The following is a 24,439-nucleotide window of genomic DNA, read 5'->3' on the forward strand; positions in this document are numbered from 1 at the left end:
CAACCCTATACTTTAAATCACCTTAACACATTTTAAAAAAATCAATTCGCATCCTGAATCTTTTTGAAAAAAGAAAATCCTGTCGCAGTCATATGTATGACATATTTTGGTAGTATTTGAATCCAATTGAACAAACTCTTCAAATTAAGTGTAGCCTTGTTACCATCAACCAGTTATTCAGTAAGTCACAAACTATAGTATTTCCCCCAGTTACAACAGCTGCATTATAAAAATGAACAATGTTTATCTCCCCTAACTGAGATCATCTGCACGTAGATTCTTTCCTCACAGAACTGTGCCTTCTGTCCTGTTAGGGACAATGAAATCCTCTCCACCATCTTGAGTGCTCCTTCTGTCAAGTCCTGCAATTGTGGTTCCATCTATTTCAGTAACTAACCATCTTTAAATATTTAAAAAGTCCTAATTTCAAACTAGAGTGGATTACATACTACTCTGATTTTCTTACAAATTCAAACGTCTATCATCTATCTTTATTAAACCCTGTAAGCTTCCGAACACTAATTAATTGGATATAAATTTAAGATACTAGATTGCAACATGCAATTCAATATGTACATCATGTACCTATCATTTTTCCTTTATAGAAAGATGGTGAAAACTTACTTTGAAAAAAGAATACAAGATATGTGCATTTCAGGACTATGCTGCAGTGTTTTCATTAACGGAAGAATTTACACAAACAAAACTATAAGGACCTCACTTTTTTTTTAATGAAAGGCAGGAATATTTTAGTGAGGCCCAGCAGCAAAGAAGAGTGTGCTTATTAAATTATTTTCATGATTAATCAAATCTACTATCCTCTCACTTTGGATACAGGATATAATGGAACAAAACATGTTTTGGAGACAAATAATGTACTCACTAATACTGCAAAACCCTCTTGTAACAATATAATCCCCTGAGATCATAGAATTAATGATGTGGCCTAGCACTAGATTAATGCTTCAAAAAAGAAAATTATCCTGTGTTGGCAAAAAAAAGCTGTCTCCAAACTAAATTTTCTCCTTTTTCAGTCCTAATTTACATTATGAATGCTCATAGCCTATTATCTTCTAGAAAGAAAGGAATCCAACGGATGGTTTATTCGAACTCAGCTGTCAATCCTGTTCTAAACAAAACAATCTTAAAAAGTCACAAAACAATTTTAAAAAAACCTAAGCTTAACGAAAAACTTGGTCTCCTCATAGTTTAACTTGAAATCTTTTTTTTTAACAATAGCAGCTAGAATTTCCTCACCATTACTATCAGCATGACTAAATTATGGTATATTTATGTTTACAGTGTCCTTTTAGTATATTTGGAAAGGATGTATTTTATACACTTTGTATCTTTGTTGCACATGAAAGTTCAATCCCCATTCTTCAATGATCTTTCTTCCATTGTACTTCCATGGATCTGTACTCAAAATGCAGCTAAGAAAAGCAGACTATGTCATAGAAATAGGAATCTGCGGTCCTTCACAGACTAATAAGCCTGAATTTCCATCAGATTCAACCAGCCAGTGACTCCAGAAAGCCATTGAATCTCCATTATTATAATACTTCTGTGCCTATAAGATGCTGTAAGGAAAGGGGAAACTTGCAACTCAGTGCTTAAACATTCTGCTCTTCTTGTGCAGGTACTCACCTGTTCAGTACCTCACATTCAGATCTGCAACTCAGTTTACGTTACACTTTTTACCCAATTATTAATAAATGGGCACATATAGCATTAAAGCACAGTGTACAGGGTATGCAATGTGACAGTGATGGAAACATGCAGGAACCATTACCTAGACAAAAATGATAGGAACATTTTAAAGTCCAAAACAAGGAGATAGCATTTGGCAGATGGCACCCTAATTCACTGAACTTCAAAGAGATGGTGGTATATTACAATCAGACTTGCAAGACTCAATTATTGTAGTCCATCTCCGTAAAAATTGTATCCTTTCTTTGAAGATCATTTCCTGAACTGGTCTACATAGCGGGTCTGACACACAGCCACAGATGCTTCATTTAATTTCAAAGTTATATTTCTAATATTTAGACTAGAATTTAGATTAAAGCTAAGAATCAACTAAAGCTCCCCACAGCCCCATAATTTTTCTTGCTATTGTAACCCAAAGCTGAATATATTTGTTCATATATGTCATTTTCTCTGTTGACAGCTGACACCATTGTTTTCTCCACAGTTGTTTTTTTCAAATGCTGTGGAAGAGCAGTCTTCATCTAGGGGCATTTAAAAACAAGTGATGGTCTTCAGCATTTTTGATCAGTGGTAGTATTTTTTTCTGCCCGCTATTATGAAGATGGGTTTCCATGGTACCATTGATTATTGATCCATGTATTACTTATGAAACAGAGCACAGTCTCTGGAGATACCATTGGTTCATATAGATGAAATGGAGATGTCTTTTGCTTTAGATCAAGCCCTTTGTAAATAATGCTTAATTATGTCCAAGAGAAGAAAAATGTTTTGCTGAAAAGTGCTTCTTTAAACGTTGATACTTATCAAATAAGTAAAAAGAGCAGCAACAAGATGATGCAGTGCTCCAGCAGAGATGACACAAACATCCTATTTGTCAAAATTGTTATCTTTGGTCATACATTGACCAAATTATCGCCGTTTAAGTACTGAAACACAGTCTTTCTTCAAAGGCCCGAGCTGCATGTGAGCATCTACGCTTTCGAGAAAAAAGGCTGGCTTGAGGTTGTGCATGAACAGTGCTGGAAACTGGTGGTTAATCTTATTCTGGAAAGGGTCAAAATGCCCCTTTTTGAAGCGAGCCACTTTGAACTGCTGGAGACAAGTCATCTTGGAATCCTTGACTCCATAGAATGTCAGCACCTTCTCTGAATACTCCAAGTACACCCCAATAGTATGAAAAAATGGCTGCTGTATAACACAGTCAAATCCGCCAAACCACGCGACATAATTCTGGCCATTCCATTGCAGACAGCAGGACTTTTCATTCCTTCCTAGGCGGCCCCGGTCATATGATTCCTGGAGATTGAAATCTTCAGTGATGATCCCAATGCTCACCCAACCATCTATGATCTCCACTTCCCAGTAATAGTTGCCACGGTTCATAAGATTCTCGCCCAATACTTGCTCACAGTTGATGAACCTGGTTGAGGTCTCAGGGTAAGCAATGGGATTCAGCACACGCTTAGCCCCCTTGGTCCCGAAGAGTTGGATGAACTTGTCAGCAGTATCACTGTCCAAGTCAATGATGAATGCAGCTGTACAAAAGCAAATATATAAAAAGCTTGAAAATGATAAACAAGGAAGGCACATGGCATAAGCATGCCCCCCCCCCCAAAAAAAAGCAGTGTTCTCACACTAAACCATGGCTTAATTAATCTTTATTTATGAATATTTATAAGCCCATATTTCATATTTAGGGAGGCTGTTACCTTTCCACCAAAGGTGGCCACTATTTTTCCACTTGCATTTTTACATGCTTTCGAACTGCTAGGTTGGCAAAAGCTGGGACAAGTAACAGGAGCTCACTCCGTTACATGGTGCTAGGGATTCGAACCGTTGAACTGCCAACCTTCTGATAGCATCTTAGCTACTGAGCCACCATGTCATATATATGTGTGTGTGTGTGTGTGTGTGTGTGTGTGTGTATTTAAAATATTCATATATTACTTCTTATTTGGACATCTTGAAGTGGTTTACATTAAAAATCAGCAAATAAAACAAAGCTAGGTAACATACTTAAAAACATACTTTTAAACATTATAAAACACTATACGCCAAAAAGATAATAAAGATATATCTCTGCAGAAACTGCTGCTTGTATGATGTTTCAATCCACAAAAATGACAGTAAAGGTTATCAGTCAACAAAAAGGCATGAAAACCAAGAAGAACAATACAAAAAACAGAATGGCCTTACATTTTAGAAAATAATCTCGTGATTCCAAACTGGCAGAGTTGATGCTCCTTTCTGAAACCTGCGGTTCAAGTGTCACTGTGAAAAGAAGAATTTGTAATCAATATATACTGTCAACATTGCAGACAGAACTGAAAATATCACCACCATAAAGAAGCCTTTTGGTTCAAAGTAGTAACTTCTTCCTGGTTTTAGAGGAAGACAAATTTATATCCAGCCGGATGGGGGCACATCTCCTTATGCTTTACATTCTGTGATCTTCATAGAACATATATATGCTTAAAAATCATATATGCTGTAAAACATTTTTAGGAATGAAGGCAGATATATGTGTTCCAAGATAATGTTGCAGGATGCAAACTGGATCAGTGAGATTCACTTTCTGGTGAGAGAGAAGTTCCCTGAGGATGAGCTCCAGCATGAATCTGAAAGCTTGGAAGACTAAACCTCTGGTCCCAGTGACCGACCCAGATTGGATCCTGAAACATTTTAAAGCTGATAATGCATCGCAAGAGAACAACTGCATATGCTAACATAAGATCCCAGTTCTAACACTGTATTGCTAATTCTGTATAACTGGTAGGGATACCAGCAGAAAACTCAGTTGAGCTGGCAAGTTTTCCTTGATTCTACAAGCACTTGTCCTTTTCTATATACCGTAAAATGCACAACTTTTTTGGACTGGGCATAAGTGGTGGAGCCAATTTTCAAAAGCCTCTGTGGGTTACTGCCAAGACTTTAGGGGAATCAAGAAACTTAAGAGTATTTATGGGAAAATCTCCATATTCCACGTTCCACTTTGTGCTACATGATCTTATATTGTCTCTGGCAGATAAAAGAATTGCCAAGCTGCTTTGGTTTTTTTTTTTTTTTTTTTTGAGAACTAAAGAATGTAGAGGAGTATGGGGATATCTTGAAGAAGATATGTGGCAAGTGTTGAGAAAACATGACCTTAGTGGGAAAGAGAAGACTGTCCTACCTTGGCTATCTTTGGTATAAGAGAGCAGAGATGAGAAACGTTAGGCTTTCAAGGGTCTATTAATACAGCCTACGGCAGTGGTCCCCAACCCCCGGTCCGCGGACCGGTGCCGGGCCGTGGAGTACCTGGCACCGGGCCGCGCAGCGGCCGGGGGCCTAAGGGAAAGTCGCTAGGCCTACGGGACAACGTCGTCCAATCAGTATTCTGGCTGGTCGGCGAGGTAGGGGAGGTAAGCTAAAGGGGCGTGAATTAAGGCCGGGCGTTCAGTTGCTGAGCAGCGCACGCAAATTGGTGGCTGGGGTGGCCGGGCGCGTGCCTGGGACGGTGTGCGGAGTGGGGCCACCGGACTGAGCCTCTCTCAGAGGCGGTTGGTGGGGGTGTGCCGTCGCGAGGTTTCGCTGCGAGGAAGAGAGGGTTCGCAACTTGGGAGTCCTCCTGGACTCACAGCTATCGTTTGACCACCATTTAATGGCTGTGACCAGGGGGGCATTCGCCCAGGTTCGCCTGGTGCGCCAGTTGCGACCCTACCTGAATCGGGAGGCTCTCACAACAGTCACCCGGGCCCTTGTGACCTCTAGGCTGGAATACTGCAACGTGCTCTACATGGGGCTGCCCTTGAAGAGCATCCGGCGACTTCAGCTAGTACAGAATGCGGCCGCGCGAGTGATTGTGGGTGCACCTCGGTTCACCCGCATAACACCTATCCTCCGCGAGCTGCGCTGGCTACCTGTCGATCTCCGGATGCGCTTCAAGGTGCTATTAGTCACCCATAAAGCCCTACATGGCAGTGGATCTGGATACTTGAGAGACCGCCTTCTGCCAATTACATCCCTGCGACCAATAAGATCACATAGATTAGGCCTCCTCCGTATACCATCGGCCAGCCAGTGTCGGCTGGCAACTACAAGGAGGAGGGCCTTCTCAGTAGTAGCCCCGACCCTTTGGAACGAGCTCCCCGTAGAGATTCGCACCCTCGCCACCGTCCAGGCCTTCCGCACAGCCTTGAAGAACTGGCTCGCCCGTCAGGCCTGGGGACAAGGATAGTTCCCCTCCCGAATGATGAATGTATGTTGTTTATTATTTTATTATATGTCTTATCTTAATGTCTGTATCTCCCCTTCCCCGATTTTATGTGAGCCGCCCTGAGTCCCCTCAGGGAAAAGGGCGGCCTACAAATATTAATAAAAAATAAATCTAATCTATGTGAGAAGCCCAGGTGGTTGTTTCCTCCCCCCCTCTTCCCCGCGAGCTCTCGCCGGCGCCGGGCTTTCCCCTGGCTCGTCTGCGGCCGCCGTTTTTGTCTCCCGCAGAGGCTGTTCCCCGAACCACCACCACCACCACCACCAACCCAGCCTCCCCTGTCAGTGCCCCGCGTCATGTCGTGATCTCCGGGCGGATGTGTGGGACCAGAGAGGTGGCGGTGACGGCGACTGCTGCTGCTGCTGCTGCAGCCGCCGATGGGGCTGCTCCGGATTATGTTGCCGCCTAAATTGCAGCTCTTGGCGGTGATGGCGTTCGGGGTGTCCGTCCTCTTCCTGGAGAACCAGAGCACTCAGGCCACAACACGAGTGATGTCAAATTGACCACGCCCAACCCAGCCCCACAGGGTCAAACACAATCCTGATATGGTCCTCAATGATATCGAGTTTGACACCCCTGCTTTAGATCCTGATAGTGTTTTAATTATTAAAATTTAATAGACATAAAAAAGATGAAGAAAGACTAACCTCTATGTTATTTTTATGGAAGGCCTGCCTGAAAGTTATAATGGTAGCTCCTGGGCCGTGCGCAAAGGCTCCAGGGAAGAGATGCCCCCCCACCCCTGCGCGCGCTCAGCGGGCCACGGTAAAATTATCAAAAGCTGACTGGTCCGCGGCGATAAAAAGGTTGGGGACCACTGGCCTACGGTATATCAATAGAATGGAGATCTATTATTTCTTTTGCTGCTGTTTCCTGACCTGGCCTGCATCCAAGGGCTGACACAGGCTCTGTGGCGTTTGCATGGAAACTGGTTTTACCATTTGCAGGAGGAAAAAAAAACCCTGCCTCACCCTGCTTTTTGCTTATTGGCCTGAGGAGATCTCTGAAAGAGAAAAATAATTTTTCATAAGATCCATTTCTATTTTTGTTTTGCATATGATCAAACAAACATAGAAAACATGATGTAAGGATATGGGTGGGGAGAAAAATGCAAACGTTTTATTTTCTTCAGGGAAAGCAGTGATTTTCATTCCTGACGCGTGTCTGAGTGGTAACTGTTCAAAGTTACAATGGCACCAAAGTGATTTATGACCATTTTTCTGTCCGTTTTGCAACTGTTGCTGCATCTCTATGGTCATGTAAGCAAAATTCAGATGCTTGGCAATTGGTTCATATTTATGACAGCTGCAGTATTTTGGAGTCACATGATCCCCTTTTGTGACCTTCTGACAAGCAAAGTCAATGGGGAAGCCAGATACATCTAACTACCATGTTGCTAACTTAACCTCTGCAGTGATTCAGCTAACAACTGTGGCAAGAGATGTTGTAAAAGGGGGCAAAATTCACTTAATGAATGTTTCACCTAGCAGCATACATTTTGGGCTCAATTGTAGTCATAACTGGAAGATTATCTGTAGTTCTACCTAAATGTAATGAGGGTGGGGAAGGTAATAATGCTGGCAAGATGGCAAAATGACAGTATCTTCTGTAAATAGCTCTGGCGGTTCTTTTAGATATTTCTATTTAACTGGCTACAAAAGATAAGTGTTTGTTAATTACTGTTAAAATCCAAACTTCCCTGCCAGTGGCAGTCAAATGCGGAACAGCTCTAATGTAATAATGTTTTAAACAGCTGCACGAAGAAAACACAAACAACTAAGATTTCAAACTTAGAAATGAGCCAGCAATCTTCATTTTCAACTAAACAAGCAACATGAGCCTTGAATCTGGCAGGATAAGAGCCTGGAAATCAAAAACTAACAAGTAAAACCCCTTTCTCTGTTCTGTTATTTAAAGGACACCAGCTTTGGATGTGTTTCCCAAACCACCAGTAACCACACCTAGTGATGTCTGTTTGCTGCCTGTTTATATATTTGAGTCATTTTTGAAATATCTGAGTGCTATTAAAAGCCTAAATAACTAAGACCACTTAAATTCTTCCTATCTTGCTTTTTTTATCCGTTGCTTCTCTTTTAGTTGGTGCCTATCTTGCTTCTTTTCACCTTGAAAGGCCAGCATTTCATTTTGATCTGCTAATCACAAATGCTAACTCAAAATTGTTTTTGTGCCCCTTCTATAGTGCCACAGAGGACTTAAAAATATAAATTGTAGCCAGTGGATATGAATATCCTCCCCCATCTAAGTTCTAAAATAAAAAAAAATTACCAAAGCTCTACAGAATGGTTTACCACAAAAATCTAAATTTGTATGCCACTGTTGCACAAGAAAAAAAATTAAGTACTTTCAGAAAAAAATCAGAATAATATGAAAGTTATACATATGAAATTCTGAAAAGTTGCATAAAAGAAAAGAAACAAGATGCTCACAATGATAACAGTTGACAGAGCTTCTAGGACTTACAAGTAGATAACAACAAAATGGACATCTTAGGGAAAGTATCATGAATACTTTATCATAGTATGCTGAAGAAGCCAAGAATTAAATACGCAAATCCAATGAACTGAACCAAACTGAAGAAAACATACTGTGGCTTAGCACAGGAGTCCCCAATCCCCAGGCCATGGCCTATTTGGAACTGGCTGCACGAGCGGACCACATGCGCTCGCCCACTGTTCACACGGCCCAGTTCCCCTGTCCCCTCTAGCCAGGCGGCCAAGCCACCAAGGTTGGGGACTGCTGGCTTAGCATAATGAACAGTCTCAGTGAATGGATGCCAGGCACCACAGCTGACATACAGCTCCTATTCTACAGCCATAAAGATCCGGTACTTCAGCTGAAGGGGCAACTCTCGAAGGACAAGAATTCTGCCCAAGTCTCAGAGTTTCTTCCATTATAAGATGGGTAGCTATAAAAATTCAATAAACAAATAAATTACAAACCTTCTGGTATCCCATGAAGAAAAGGTCCATTCTCACCCTTCCCTGACAGTTGGTCCCATTGGTTCTTGCAAATATTTCCCAGCAGCTCCTTCACAGCAAACACGGCCTGACTGGATTTAATAAAACTCAACTCTCTGGGGAAGTTTGAACATGCAAGTTTTTTTTCCTCAGCTGCTATTTTTAATGCCTGGAATTCCTGATCAAGAAAACAAACAACAATCATTTGACTATAAAGTCTATACAGCAGATATAGCTCTCCTCAAGTCACTAACACTTATGGCTTAAAATCTCAACAAAGATGTGACAGGAGAAAAAGTGGGGGAAAGAAGGGATACACACAGCTCTACTGGGAGCTACTACTACTACACTACACTACTGGCGCACTCTGTTTCTGGATCTTCATCTGGAATAGCATCAAATCCAAGATAGCCTTCTCCTGATACTGTATGGTCCCTTGCCTCCAAGAATGAAAGAAATGAGAAAACATTTCCTAGTAGAGGTCTTGATGGGAATGAACATGTGATCTTGGATAAATAAGAAGCAGACAAGTGGTGGGACAATACAGTAAAAAAAAAAGCATACTGGGCACATTAATCCACTCATATGGAACCACCCCCTGGTAATTAATAATAGTAATTTAATAAATTTATATGCTGCCCAATCCATAGGACTCTGGGCGGCTTACAGAAACAAGATAAAAGTTAAAAAGTTAAAAATAAAAAGAGATACAATTTTAAAAACAACACATCATACATTCCGTCTAGGTGGGGCTGGACCTTGTTCAACAGCCCCAGGCCTGCCGGAACAGCCAGGTTTTAGTGGCTTTTGGGAAGGCCGAGAGAGTGGGAAGGGTCCGGATCTCTACGAGTAGATTGTTCCACAGGGCCGGAGCAGCTACAGAGAAGGCCCTCCCCCGAGGGGCCGCCAGCCAGCATTGTCTGGTCGACAGCACCCGGAGAAGGCCCAACCTGTGAGATCTTATTGGTTGTTGGGAGTTATGTGGCAGGAGGCGGTCTCTCAGATATCCAGGTCCTAAGCCATGTAGGGCTTTAAAAGTAATGACTAGCATCTTGAAGCGCGTTTGGAGACCAATAGGAAGCCAGTGCAGCTCGCGGAGGATGGGTGTAACATGGGTGTATCTAGGTACACCCGATATCGCTCGCGCGGCTGCATTCTGGACCAACTGTAGTCTCCGAACACTTTTCAGGGGCAGCCCCATGTAGAGCGCATTACAGTAATCGAGCCTTGAGGTGACGAGGGCATGAGTGACCATTCGAAGTGCCTCCCGGTCCAGGTAGGGCCGCAACTGGTGCACCAGGCGAACCTGGGCAAAAGCCCCCCTGGTCACAGCTGACAGGTGGTGTTCCAACGTCAGCTGCGAATCCAGGAGGACACCCAAGTTGCGGGCCCTCTCCGAGGGGTGTATAACTTCACCCCCCCCCCCAGGCTAAGAGGTGGAATGTCTGGACCATCTTTGGGAGGCAACATCAATAGCCACTCGGTCTTGTCTGGATTGAGTGCAAGCTTGTTCGCTCCCATCCAGACCCTGACAGCCTCCAGGCAGATGGTAGATACAAACTATTAAGTATAGCATCTTTTTTCACTAGCTCCTTATATTAAAGACAAATGCACACAGCTGTTGCTGCCCTATGACTATATTGATGGAGACACCTGGATGCTATTTCACATAATGGGCTTTTTAGGTACCAACAAAACACATTTGTACTGTGCAAATAGATACAGGCATGGAGTTGGGTAACTCTTGAGCAAGAGCTCCAGAGTTATGGCTGGACTTTCTCCAAGGATTGCTGATGCATCCTGAGTGCCCAGGTGGAGAAGAGATACAATGAAGGCTATGCTGTGTCTCTACTGTTAACTGAATCACCTACAAAAATCATTCTTGAAGCACACCTGCAGGAAAGTGATGGTGTCCATGCTGGGGACTTTCTCCAGGTTCTGCTTGTGTTCCATCAGCAGGGCATGTCGCTCTTCTTTATGCCGCAGTTCCTCTTCCGCTCCGCCCAGCATGGCTCTTTCATCAACCTCAATGAAACCAAGCACTTCCTTCTTGAAGGTTGCCAGGACCTTGGTGGCCTCGGTAAAGAGACTGCTGACCTTTTCCTTCTCCTTCTGAGCAGTAGCCTAAAAAAAAATAAAGATGGACTTATTCCAACAAAAATCATTGCCTAAAATGTAAATAAACCAAGCTCCTTTCCCAAATAAGAACAAATGAATTATCACGTGAAACCTACATTTAAGAAGTAGCCTGAGAAAATACAATATGGAATTCATTAAAAGAAATAAATCTTTTTTTTAAATTGCTAACAACTATGGGGAGAGTAGGCAATCAACAAGTTTTACCCTTTCTCCAAAACTCTACAACTCCGGTTTGGCTGTTATAAAGAAATCAAGAGAAGTAAGTCAGCTTTCCAGTTTGCTGAAGGTTCCAGAAGGTTTTCCACTAGTACAGCAATAACTCAGGAGGAGTAGGGATGAAGATTTGGTGACTGTTTCTTTAGAGATTTCAATCAGGCTAAAGACAGGAATGGGAACAGAAACCTTCCAATCCTTATTCAGCTTCAAATCAAATAAAAATTATGGCAAAATTGACAATTTTTATAGGTTTGGCTTTGGTTCATTTGGGGACATTTATGTGGGTAGAAATGAGGGCACTTTATTTCCTGAATAGGGAAAAGGGAGAGGGGAGACAAGCAGTTGAAATTCAGTTATTTTGCTGCCAAATTTAAGGCAAACTATCTTCAGACGCCCACTAACAGCAGATGGAGTGATGGAGGGTTGTAATGTAGCCCATGAAGTCACCTTTATTTTTCACCTATCTCACCCACTAACTTGGTTCTTAGATAAAGGAGAGCTTTCCCCTAGAACTGGGGGATTTCACGAGAACATACTGGAGAAGAAAAACATAAGCTGCTTCTTCCTGATTTTTTTTTTTTAATAAAAGCTGCTTCTTAAAGAGTTTTCTAAAAATGCATCTAGGGCTGTATCTCTTGGCAAATTCAGCACAGCTAAGGTTTTTGTGTGTTTCATTTCTTTCCTTGTCCCTCAGACTCACACACATCTTTTCCATCCCTCATTTTAATAATTTTTCCTAATTCAATTTACTGTGCTGTTCTCTTTGCAGGCTAGTCATATTGCTGCGGAAAACTTAAAACTAGCATTAAAGTGGAATGTAAATGCTGAAAAAAGAAGAGAGGGATATGAGAATACTCCCCATCTCTTAACTATGGCTAAGAAACTGGAAGAAGTTTTAAAAAACACCATGGCTGTTCTAGAAATACCATAAAAAGTAGCAATTTGGGAATGGAATGTTCTGGAATTATCAGGAACATCCCATTCTCAAATTGAGAGAATTTTTGCAAATTTGTAGTTTTGCAATTTCTACCGGACAGCATTCAATCCTGACTACATTTCATAAAGTAAGGAAGTTTTTCCTCTGTCATGAAAGTTATCCATGAAACTTATCTTTGCCCTACAGTACTACTTTTCTACAGACATGGGATCCCAACTCCAGGGATCAAACATTAAACACTGTGACTATCTGCTATTCAAGAAAAGAAGCCTCATGTGATTCTGTTGCATTTGTAATTTAGTTCTCAAGAAAACATTTGCATAAGAAATGGTGGAGAGGTGTTCACCATTTATATGTGAATTAGTTAATACAGAAAATTTTAGAACAGACCTATAATCCCTAAGTGGACACTTCTTGAAGACAGTATTCCTCAGTTTTTCCAGATACGTATGTTGGGACTGTGGTCTCTAGCATCCTAACAGTTGACCCCTTCCTGAGGGGAAGGATGGCCTATTTTTGTTACCTCTTGACATCAGACAATAAAGGGAAGAAAGTCTGTGGAAAGGAAAGGTTTCAGAGGGTTCAACATTTTGCTTTTTGCTGGGGATAAAATAAATATGGTGAAATACTTTGATGAGGTCCACCATTCTCTTCATCTGCGCTATTGCGGCTCCCAGTTCATCCAGCTGATTTTCAATATTGTTCAGGATTTTGGGCCTCTGGGCCTTTCAGGCAAACAAAAAAAGAGAGAGAGAATTAGAATCTCAACTTTACAAAAATGTACATTTCACAATTATTTTTACACAATTTGTTTAGAAATTGACATTTACAGTTCAATCATAATGACTACACACATATATGTTATAACTGTCCTGTTTTTATAAAGATTAAAACAAACCCATTTAGCTGGAGGTGCAAAATGCAGTCAGAGGTAAGACTGCATTTTCCATTATGTCTCATCCTTTTCTATCCCTAAAGTCATTATTATTGCTTATATACCAGTGGTGGGTTTCAAACTTTTTAAAAACCTCTTCTGTAGGTGTGGCCTGCTTTGTGGGAGAGGCTTGCCAGTCATGTGACTGGGTGGGCATGGCCAACTTGCAAAATGGGGTGAAACTCACTTAACAACGCTCTTGCTTAGAAACCAAAATGTTGGTTCAGAAACTCTGGCATTTGAAGCATGCAAGTCTTAAAGCTGTCAAGTTACAAGACCCTTGCACCCCTAACCCTTTAGAAAAAAAAACCAGGGGTATTCAAACTTGACAGCTTTAAGACTTGTGGACTTCAACTCCCAGAATTCCTCCTCTCGCTCTTCATCTTGATGATGTGTGGACAGGCAGGGGGAGGGATCTGGAACCGGTTCTAAACGGCCCTGTAGATTTGTGGAACCTCTTCTATAGAAGAGGTCAGAACTGGCAAGAACCCACCCGTGTTATATACAAAACCAACTGCTCTTAAGGTCTCTTCTTCAATCCTACTTATTTTGTTTTTAAGTAATACAAACGTAAAACAAACCCTCTGCCTGGTGAGCAACTCAAAATACACGGGAGTTGGTATAGATTTAAAACAGGATTGTTATGAATTACTTGGGCAAAAGCATTACTCTTCTCCCTACAAGGCCTTTAAACCAGGCTAAATTTCCTTCTCCTTTATCGCTTAGTATTTATTCTATTCTGATTGCAATTGAAAGGAACAAGTGCTCCATTCAAACCTCTTCCTACTCTATGACACCATGTGCTGGACTGAGATAAATAGCAGACTCGGGACAGAGATAAAGACAATTCCAAGTGAGCTGCCCCGAAAAGAACAATTGTTGCATTATCAAGAAAGAACCAGGGGAGAATGAATCAACACCCTTTTCCTTATTAAAAAACTAGGAAATTAGAGCTGTGGGAAGGGAGCTTATCTGATGATACCATAATAACCCACTGATCTCTTAAAACAAAGCCAGGGGAGAAAAAGAAAAAGATTAAATGGTGAAGCACTCCAGGCTGCCCCTTTTCTTAAACAGATTCTGAAAACACAACTGTTTCCCAGATACCGGTAATCAATGTGCTCCTTAGTGATATGTGCTAACTACAATGTCTAGAAAATATTTTGCTGCTATCATTAAAATAGTACAGGCGTAAAAAGGTCATGTTTGCTTGATTCTGAGCTTGCATGAAGATAAGACTCCCTGGGGATCAAATTCAATTATGCATTTTTTGGAAATAACAGGGACACGTCTTGCCATTGGATTTTCTGTTCAGTCCAGGGATTTCCTGGTGATTTCCCATTCAAATCCTAAATCCGTCCCTTGTTTTACTTTTCAACATCATCCAGGATTATCTAGATGCTGCCATCTGTTGTGGGTAGCAGGGAGAATTTAGAAGAATCACTTTTAGGTTGTTTCTGTATGTATTATATGTACATTATATTCACTCATAAACTACCAAATGCTATTTAAGATTTATCTTTAAACTAAGATTTAAGCCTTTCCAAGTGCAGTCATTTTTGATTTTGAGACAAAAGCCATCTATTTTTGCCAAACAGGAAGACCTTTGCTTCCTCTGTTCCACCAGGAGCGATAACATTTTATTCCCGCAAGAAAACAATTAATAGATATGTTCCTTTTCATTCATCAGCTCCAAGCTGCTTTGGTTTCAGAGCTGGAGGCTGTTTATGGCTCACTGGTTTAGAAAAAAGAATTGGTGTCTAGGATACAAGGACTGCTTTATTTCAACTGAGAAAAATGGTCCACCTATTCCAGTAATGTCTACCATGATTAAAAATGGATTTTCATAGCCTCATGGCAAAGTCTTTCCATGCGTTGCAACTCACATTTCTATAATTAGAACTGCTGGGTAAAGAGCCCAAGAACTCCCACATGTCAAAGATAAACAACACTATTGAACTTTTAGCTTGTCCATGGTAGGCCTCAGTGATTGGCTGGGAGAATCCAGCCTCTCTTGGGAGGATTTATCTGAACAGAATCAGGGATGCAGAAAATATAAGTAGGCAATTTATCAGAGAAATATGAGAATCAGAAACAAGGAAAAATCTCTTCTCTTCTGAGAGGGCAGCACTGTAAGAGATTAGACAGTGTTTGAGAGTTAACCAAGTATAAATTCTGAATTACTGTTTCTCCTTGTTCAGGGACAATCAACTCTCTACTTCCTAGGTACCATTAGAGTGATAATCTAGTCATGTTTGTCTCAGTGGTAGCCAAGCAGTCTATAGCAGAAGTACTAACCACATGACCCCTGAATTCTCTCCCTTTGTCTGCCTTCTTGCACATTTCTGCTATCTAAAGTAACAATGAAATATAAAAATCAAGATTTTAAATATAGTTTAAACATAGTTTTTAAACATAGTTTAAAATCCCCAATCTTTCAAATAAACTAGAAAAAACTCTTGGGCCATGGAAAATCCTACTTATCACAGTAGTAGTAATCATAGCTGTGTAATTTGTGTCATGGCATTACCCACTAGGATCCCTTTTCACCAATACTATGATAACCACAGGCATTTGCTACAGTCTTCAGCAGTCTCTTCAACTATAAGCTGCTTATTATATGTATAAAAAGCAGGTGATTGATTTTCCAAGTATCACACCCTCCCCATCATGTCCTTATATTTTTAGAGCACAATTCCCAACATACCAGCTAATCTGTTTGATGAGCAATTTCATCTGGACATCCAATAAAGTCGCAGGCAATGATATACCTTAGAAATGGTGAAGCAAATTTTCTTCTCTCTATATCTATAATGATTGCCTGTTTCTACCATAAAGGTTATAGTGGTCTCCATCTCTGTGCAGGAATACTTTCACCTTCCAAGGATGCTAGAAACAGAAGTCCAAAGTGACTGGAAAGAAGGCAGGGCAAAGGGAAAGAATTCAGGGATGATGTGCTGCTTAGTACCTCTGCTATAGACTGCTTGGCTACACCCAGATTCTCTGGTTCTTCAAAACACATATACTAGTCAACATGGGTGAATTTTGGTGAAAGATTGTTTCACAATACTGAAGGCACTTTAAATGGTTCATTACAGCTTGTGAATATTTGTAGGCAATACTACTTTCCAGTTTTGAAAAACCACTCCATTTCCCAAACAATTAGAATTATGCTGTATAAAGACAGTATAAGTATGAAAAGAATCTTGAGTGTTACCATCTCAGCATGCCTTCTAAATGCACCAGGGGTTGGGTCATTTGAGTTTACCCAGAATCTAGAGATTATATTAATATTCAACTGCTAAATGCCATTTTTTTTAAAAAAAACCATGACCTCCTTCCACCAAAATAAGGTTGGAAAGTGTAGAGAGAGATGAGCTTGGGAGCCTAACTACTCCTATTTCTATTCTTAACCCCTATGAATACACCAACATGGCCAAAATTACACAGCTGAAAGCCAGCTCTTTGGAGCCAATTGTCTACAGTCCATTGTCCATTCTCATCCTTGAAAACAAGTCAATAATAAGTAAAAATGATTGCTTCACCTCTTCCTGTGATCTCCCCTTCTTTCCCATCTCATTATGTTTCACAACCAAACTGGTGAAGAAGAGCAAGTTCTGTCCTGAATGTTGGAAAAGCTGCTCACTCCTGAGCAAAGTAGACAAGATGGAAACTTGCCAGTATGTACAATATAACCCTTTGAAACTATATTAATTTGTTTTACACCCCACCTTTTGTATAGAGGCTCAGTGCAATGTACATAATGTCCTATACACTAGTGGAGGCATCCTTCTCTTCCCTTAGGAGGTAGGTTGGGCCGAGAGCATGACTCACCCCAAATCACCCAGTTTCTGTGGCTGAGGATGAGCTGGGTCTCCCCATTCCAAATTCAACACTTAACTATTATACCATACTGGTACCTGAGGCCAGTTAAGAACTCACCAACACTTAATGCTTCCCTGTTAATGCATTGATTTATTTTAATGACTTGTGAAAGTACTCCCAGAAAACTTTTCCAAGTTTAGCAATCCTTCCAAAGAAGCTAAGCACGCCCACAGAATGTTTGGAAATGGGATTTCCCGAATAACACTTTAGAATGACTTAAACTAAAACTGACAGGAGTTTAGTCAGAGCCATCTGGGAAAGGGAGTGTCTGAAAAAAATACCGCCAGTAGTGCAATCTGAAAGACAAACGGAGCAAGGACTGGAACCTGGGAGAAAAGCCAACGGAAATAAAGGAGCTGGATTGAGACACTGTGGGAAAGGGCTGCAAGGGAAGGAATGAACTCCTGCTGCCATCACACTGAATGAAGTAAAGCTCTCAGGCTAGGCTAGGCCCAATTAGTATCAGATGGAATTAATCACAGACTATAAGCTTCCCTGTTCCTTGTTTTCTTCACTTTCTTTCCAAATCCAACAAAATAATTACTTTTATGTGGCAAACCAGGCACAAATCACCAGAAGTTCAAATAAATGTTTGTCTTTGCACCAGAAAGACCTTTCTGATGGTTTGAAACACTAATTTCTGGTTTTTCTTGATCCCCAAACATCTAGGGAAGATTGCTGAAAGCTAAGCATTCAACTTCTCTTTTTCCTTCCAAACAACTTGAATCAAATCACCTTCATATGTTTCTCCACCAAATCCATCCCCCAAAATCAGGATGTATCCTCAGAAAGGCTCTTAGGACTGATGTTTCTATGGGACTCTATCATTTCATAGGCGGTTCTCACAGGATGGTAAGCAAACAGGATTGTGGGTGGCTTAACTTTCATGACCAAGACTACCATCTAAACCTGCACCTAGTGACTTATTCTTGAAAATAACCAAAAACCATAAATTATTGCTTAAGAAGATATCAAGAGGATATTAAAAACTGCAGTTCTAATACTATAGTCCTGACAGTTTTTCCCCCTGATGAACTCTGTAACTGTTACCTCCTGAGAAGTCCTTCCTTTTCAAACTGTTCCTATCCATATACTGCTTCATCCTGTTAATTGCATTCCAAACTTTTTAGACATTACACTTTCTAGATTTTAAAGTTCTTCCCCACACTCTCTCTGGAAGCTTTTAAACCTTTATCACCTAACCAAGTTCTTTCTGCATTAGAATCAGAGTTGGTATTCAGCAGGTTCTGACCAGATCTGGAGAAATGGTAGCGGAAATTGTGAGTAGTTCGGAGAACTGGTAAAGACCATCTCTGACTGGGCCCACCCCCATCTATTCTCTGCCTCTGAGTCCCAGCTGATGGGGAGGGGATGGAGATTTTGCAGTAACCTTCCCCTGGAGTGGGGAGGGAATGGAGATTTTACAGTATTCTTCCCTTGCCACGCCCACCAAGCCACCCCCACAGAACCAGTAGTAAAGAAAATTGAATCCCACCACTGATTAGAATAATATTCTTTTGCAATATTACCCACTTTCTAATAAAACAGCCATGCGATTCAAGATTAGCCTTTGTGAAATAGATATTATTTCCTTAGTTTAGTGCCAACGTCCAGTAGCATGCCTTCTCAACATGTTAATCTGTACAGTTGTTTGTACAGCTGGGAGAAAGTTTAATGGAATTAGCAGCATAATAAAAAAAAATACTACAACGATTGTGATGGACACCTGTTGGCTAGTTCCTTTATTTAATATTTCTTTTCTATGCCAAATCAGCTTTGGATTTTTTATTGATATTTGTTCAATGTATACAAATGGATGTACATCTTTACAAATCTATTCACAGCCCAATCTTAGACTCTTGTCTATTCAAATTCCTACCTAGTTATTAAGTCCCTTACAAATCAGTAAACTCGGCACTATTTTAAATGCAAAATTTAAAAAATACAAAATTTCACTTGACTATGAAAATTGATTACACCCAATCACCCTCCCCCCAATTTGTTCCAATCATTGTGACTTTTGTATTTACTTGTCTGGCTGCAGTTCAAAACTCAGAGGCTTTCCCTTCCCAAGCACAGATTTCCCATCCATCATTAACTACCTTGCACAGGGCCAAACCCAGCTCAAATTGATAACTGGAAATATTTCCATATAAGTTAGTGTGCCGTTGCTTTTGCCCTAAACAAAAATGATTCCTGCAAATGAATAATCTGACAAAAATCCCCAAAGACTGCAGTCTACAGCATGTGATCGTAGATATCTAAGTCCTCCCTGGATGCTTGCTAGGTATTTTAAAAAATCATTTTAATTTAAAAATGGGAAACACACAGGCTGCAAAGCAGAAGTCTCCAGCAGCATACTGATCCCTAAGAATGCTTTCAGGCTCTTCAAAGGTGCAATAAACTTTCAAAGCCGCATAGGATAGAGATCCTGTCCAAACCCCTGCTGGAGGCAGGAATCATCAGACCATCCGAACCAAACAGATGTTCAACCTTTCCCTGAAAACCTCCAGTGTTGGATCCCCATCCCATGATTTTAGGAAGCATTTTCCATTGATTAATCACTCTTCAAGTTAGGAAATTCCTCATTTTGAGCTTGGATCTTTATTTGTAAACAATTGTTTGGTGATTGTTTTTGCCCTATCCTTGGGCTCTATGGAGAACAGTTACCCCCTCTTCCCTGAGACAGTCTTTTTTTTGCATTGGAAGACTGTTGTCATTTCTTCCATTGGCCTTCTCTTTTTTAGGTTACACATCCCTTGTTCTTTTCTTAGAAAACAGAATTTTGCAGCTCAATGGCCAGGGTTTAGGTTTTTTTTTAAAAAATATGCCAAGGTAAGCAAGAATATTTTGCAGTATAGAGTGGCCCTAATAGCAATAGCACTTAGACTTATATACCGCTTCATAGTGCTTTTACAGCCCTCTCTAAGCTGTTTAGAGTCAACATATTACCACCAACAATCTGGGTCCTTATTTTATCCACCTTGAAAGGATGGAAGGCTGAATCAACCTTGATGAGATTTGAACTGCCAAACTGCAGCTAGCAGTCAGCTGAAGTAGCCTGCAGTACTGCACTATAACCACTGCATCACCTTGGCTCTTATAGTAGGAATTATTTTGTGAATTAGCTCCCCTCTCCCTGCATGGGCATTTTTACATGGAGAACCGTGACATTCTCAAAATTCCAAGTAGGCCCAATAGCTCACAAAATTCAATCTTGCAATTATAAACCACTTAGATAAGTCACCTGAATATCTAGTATTAATCAAGTTGGTGACATGAGTGGGGAAGATGGTGTGGGACCAAGTGTGGTGAGAAGAAGCAGGCCCAAGGCTTACAGGGAGTTGCAGGGGCAGGATTGAGGAGGGGGGGAGATAGGTGAAGGGGCAATGCAGTATCCCTGTAGTTGGACATAAGGGTGAATCCGCCTAAATTTTGTTCAAGTGAGCATAGGGATTCTGCAAGGATTACAATTTCAAAGCCAGATTATAACTAGCCTTTCGGGGGTTTGCTGTAACTTAACTTCAAATGGTCATTAAGTGACTGGTCATAAGTGGAGGATTATGAACATTTTAAATTAGAAAAATTAAAATAAAAAAAATATCAGCTCCCTAATTTCAGAATACTGCATCGTTCCTTCATTTTGCCAAATGTTCCTTGTGCCCTTTTCAACATGCCAGATCTGTAATTCCCCAGGACTTTTACTACTAAACCTCTTGCTTCTCTTAAGTTATGTATATAATGACTATCAAGAATCATGTGATAGTCACGTCAAGAATTCCTTTGCGATGAAACATTACAGGAAAGAATTAGGGTTCCCACATGAAGCTCATTCATTCCCATTTACAGTTGTCTAAGACCAGCAACAGATATGTCCTATGTCCCAGAAGGTTATTTGTGAGCCCAAAAAATATATAATGTCCTTTCCCTTTCTCTTTTACTCTGTTGTGGTTCCCCTACCTTGTTAAAACAGTCGATTTTTAATCCCAATTTCCCTAATGTGGGACCCCTGCATACAAGTGGGAATTGCTACTCCCAGAATTTCCCTTCCTGTTGGTTTGGACCCAGCATGCTTGGAAATCAGCAGGTTGGAGAGAATCTTTAACTTAATTAAAGTTGCCTAAATTAAGAAGGATTCTTTACCCATTAGTCTCAATAATTAAATCTAACTCTACCCTATTATCTATTGATAAAAGACTGTCTGGTCAGCCTTATACACCAGGGCTAAACTGCACTATTTTGGTTCCAAGACTGAGCAGAATGCTTTCCCATTCTTTATATAAGAGAAAAGCTCCAAAACAGCCAGGAATCCATCCCACCCCCACCCCCCCCACCCCCGAAACTTAACTACAAATATTTGTGAATCATCTCTCCTAGAGTAATTACAGCCTTCCTCAAAATCCCTAAACTTTAGGTCAGGGGTCCCAAACTTGGCAACTTTAAGACTTGCTATGCTGGCTGGAGAATTCTGGGAGTTGAAGTCTACAAGTCTTAAAGTTGCCAAGTTTGAAGACCTCTGCTTTAGGCAATCCCTAAACATTAATCCTTAAACGTTTCTTCTCTTAAAAATTAAGCATCTGGAATGTACTTCCGATCGCCTGCAATCTACCTTTCATTCCTCTTTGGTTGAGCGTCCCCACACCCTTAAAATGGAAATAGGCTTTTATTAGGTGGACTTTGCGTCAGGTTTTACAGTCCCTTTCCAGTGCGGGTTCTCGCATTCCCCAAACCCCTACTTTCCAAACCGCAATTCTTTTTTTTCCCAACCACCACTCCTAACAACGCTCCCTAAATCCTAACACGTCCAGCAAAACTTTCCAGCGACAGTGGCAACCAGTGTGTTTCCATTTATTCTGAGGCTGGGAATCGCCAGCGCAGCTTAAAGGTTTTGTTCCGCCCAACCGGGCCAGGTTGCGCCCTTCGTCGCTTGTCTGGAATCGGGGCGCACAAAGGAGCCCCTTTGTACCTCGGACGGCCCTACTCACCTCCACGTGTTCCCGCTCCACCTCCACGGCCACCACCTCGTGGTTTCGATGCTCCTGGGCCAGGCAGAGCTGGCAGATGCAGCTGCGGTCGGTCCGGCAAAAGCTCTCCAAAGGCTTGAGGTGCAATTTGCAGAGGCTCTCCTCGATATGCCGCAAGGGCGGAACCAGCCGGTGGCTTTGGAAAGCCGGACTTTTCAGATGAGGCTGCAAGTGGGGGGCACAGAAGGACGCCAAGCACACCAAGCACGATTTGGCCGCTTCAGCCCTCTCCCCGTCGGTGCAGAAATCGCAAAGCACCTCCTTGATGTGGGCATCGCCGTTCCCTGGAGCGCCCGGCTCCGACGTTTCCTCGGGTGCCATAGCCAGGCCCGGACTGCTCGGTGCGGGTTGTCGGAGCTGCAACAATTCGGCCAGGGTGTGGTTCTTACGGAGCGGGAGGTCGGCTGGGTAGGGTTCCTGGCAGAGGGGGCAGCGGGAGGCACTTTGTCCTCCGGCTCCTGTTACGCCCCCGGGGTGATGCCTGTGCGCCCCGAGGCACTCCAAGCAGAAATTGTGGCCGCAAGGAGTGGTGACCGGGTCCTTCAGAGCATCTAGGCAAATGGGGCAACCGAAAGAACCTTCTTGAAAGTTGGGAGCGGAGCTAATGGGGCCAAAGCCCGCGTCCATGCTGCTGGAGTCCGCTGTTAGGAGGCGAAGAGCGCGACGCTAGGTTGGCCCCCTTTCCCAGGGCAGGGCAGGGTAGGGGGCTGGAAGCGCCAACTCCGCCCATCAAAGAACTCAGGTCGACGCTGGGCAGTCGCGGCCGGCCCCCAAAAGGGCGAGCGAGGGGCCGCCTCCGTGCGCGGCGTTTCTCTATAAGGGACACCCGCCTCGGTTAGAAGAAAAATAAAAGTGCCGCTCCTCTTCGAGGCGCGCGAAGTGAATCCACGTTAAGCTTTTCCCGCCCTTCGTAGTCTATTAAAATGTGTGAGTAATTGTGAAAGAATCCCGGTGGAAAGGGGGGGGGGGCGTTTCGGAACATGGGAAGCTGACCGCTCCCGCCTCCGGACTGCTGTCGAATTTTCCGAACAGGACACGTTTGCGTCGTTTTACTCCTCGAGTCCTGTCCAATTCAGAGCAGATAGCAATTTATTACTCGTAATAATTTCTTAGCAAGATTATTAGGAGTAATAAATTGCTGACAGGTTCCTTATCCCCCCCCCCGTTTTGCTGCAGTTAAATGAATCTGTCTGTCTCTGTCTGTCTGTCTGTCTGTCTGTCTGTCTATCTATCTATCTATCTATCTATCTATCTATCTATCTATCTATCTATCTATCTATCTATCCATACATCCATACATCCATATACATAACACACATATACACAATATACTTTATATATATACACATACATACTTTCTTTGGAGAGCAGGCAACAATTTCATTTTTAAAGTGGGCCAGTGAATTCCCAGTAAAAAAAATGACAATAAAGGTTATCTTAAATTTCTGTTTTAACTTTGTTTTTAATGAAACCTGACTTTTGGACCACATTTCTACAATTGCCATGTTCAGCCATACAATTGCTGTGCAAATTAGGTGTTCTTAAAGTCTTCAAAGCATCCATGATGTTATTCCCTAGGAAAGATGCACAGGTGAAGAAAGCTTGAAAGGGTAGTTCCTGACCTCTGGCCAGAGTCACCTAGTGCTAGTTTCTCAAAACACAGCTGAAATGTATTATTCTTTCTTTTTTCTGTTTTTAATCAATCTGTGACCACTATTATAAACTGGGGGTGGGGGTGGGGGATAAATATTAAGCCTTTTACAAGCTGGTAATTTTGGATTGTGCATAATTGTAATAGTGGCTAAGATAAAGGTAAAAGTCCCCCTGGCACATATGTGCTAGTCGTTCCCAACTCAAGGGGGCAATGCTGATCTCCGTTTTACAGCCAAAGAGCCAGCGCTATGTGAAGACTTCTCCATGGTCATGTGCAGGTAGGACCAAACGCTGAAGGCGCACGCTGTTACCTTCTCACCAAAGGTAGTTCCTATTTTTCTATTTGCATTTTTAACATGCTTTCGAACTGCTAGGTTGGCAGAAGCTGGGACGAATAACGGGAGCTCACACTGTTATGCAACGCTGGGGATTCAAACTGCTGACCTTTCTAATCAACATGCTTAGTGTCTTAGCCACTGAGCCATTGTGTCCCCATAATAGTGGATAACTATTGATATTTAAAGACAAGAATTTAGTACATGTCATCAAAGGATTCAGTGGCAACATAGTGTAGGTGGAAGGTACCTCTTCTATGCTAATGAATGGAAAGATGGCTTCATTACTTGAGAGGTAGCAAGTAGCAGGGGGCATGATTTAAAGAGTATATCCTGAAAAGTGTTAGGATTAAATCAGTGACAGATAACACTTTGG

At 41.8% G+C, this 24,439-nt stretch overlaps 1 protein-coding gene across 1 annotated transcript; it reads right to left on the reverse strand.

Annotated features, from left to right (window-relative positions):
• Positions 1–1,045: 1,045 nt before the first annotated feature.
• TRIM47 (tripartite motif containing 47) lies at positions 1,046–22,888 on the reverse strand. The gene is made up of 6 exons (XM_032211781.1): positions 22,037–22,888; positions 12,862–12,957; positions 10,834–11,064; positions 8,923–9,118; positions 3,907–3,981; positions 1,046–3,245 (listed from the first exon to the last, which is right to left on the reverse strand). The coding sequence occupies exons 1-6, from the start codon at positions 22,700–22,702 to the stop codon at positions 2,620–2,622; spliced, it is 1,890 nt and encodes a 629-aa protein (XP_032067672.1). The 5' UTR covers positions 22,703–22,888; the 3' UTR covers positions 1,046–2,619.
• Positions 22,889–24,439: the final 1,551 nt, after the last annotated feature.

Source organism: Thamnophis elegans, chromosome 2, assembly GCF_009769535.1.
Source record: "Thamnophis elegans isolate rThaEle1 chromosome 2, rThaEle1.pri, whole genome shotgun sequence".
In the NCBI taxonomy this organism is placed as follows: Eukaryota; Metazoa; Chordata; class Lepidosauria; order Squamata; family Colubridae; genus Thamnophis; species Thamnophis elegans.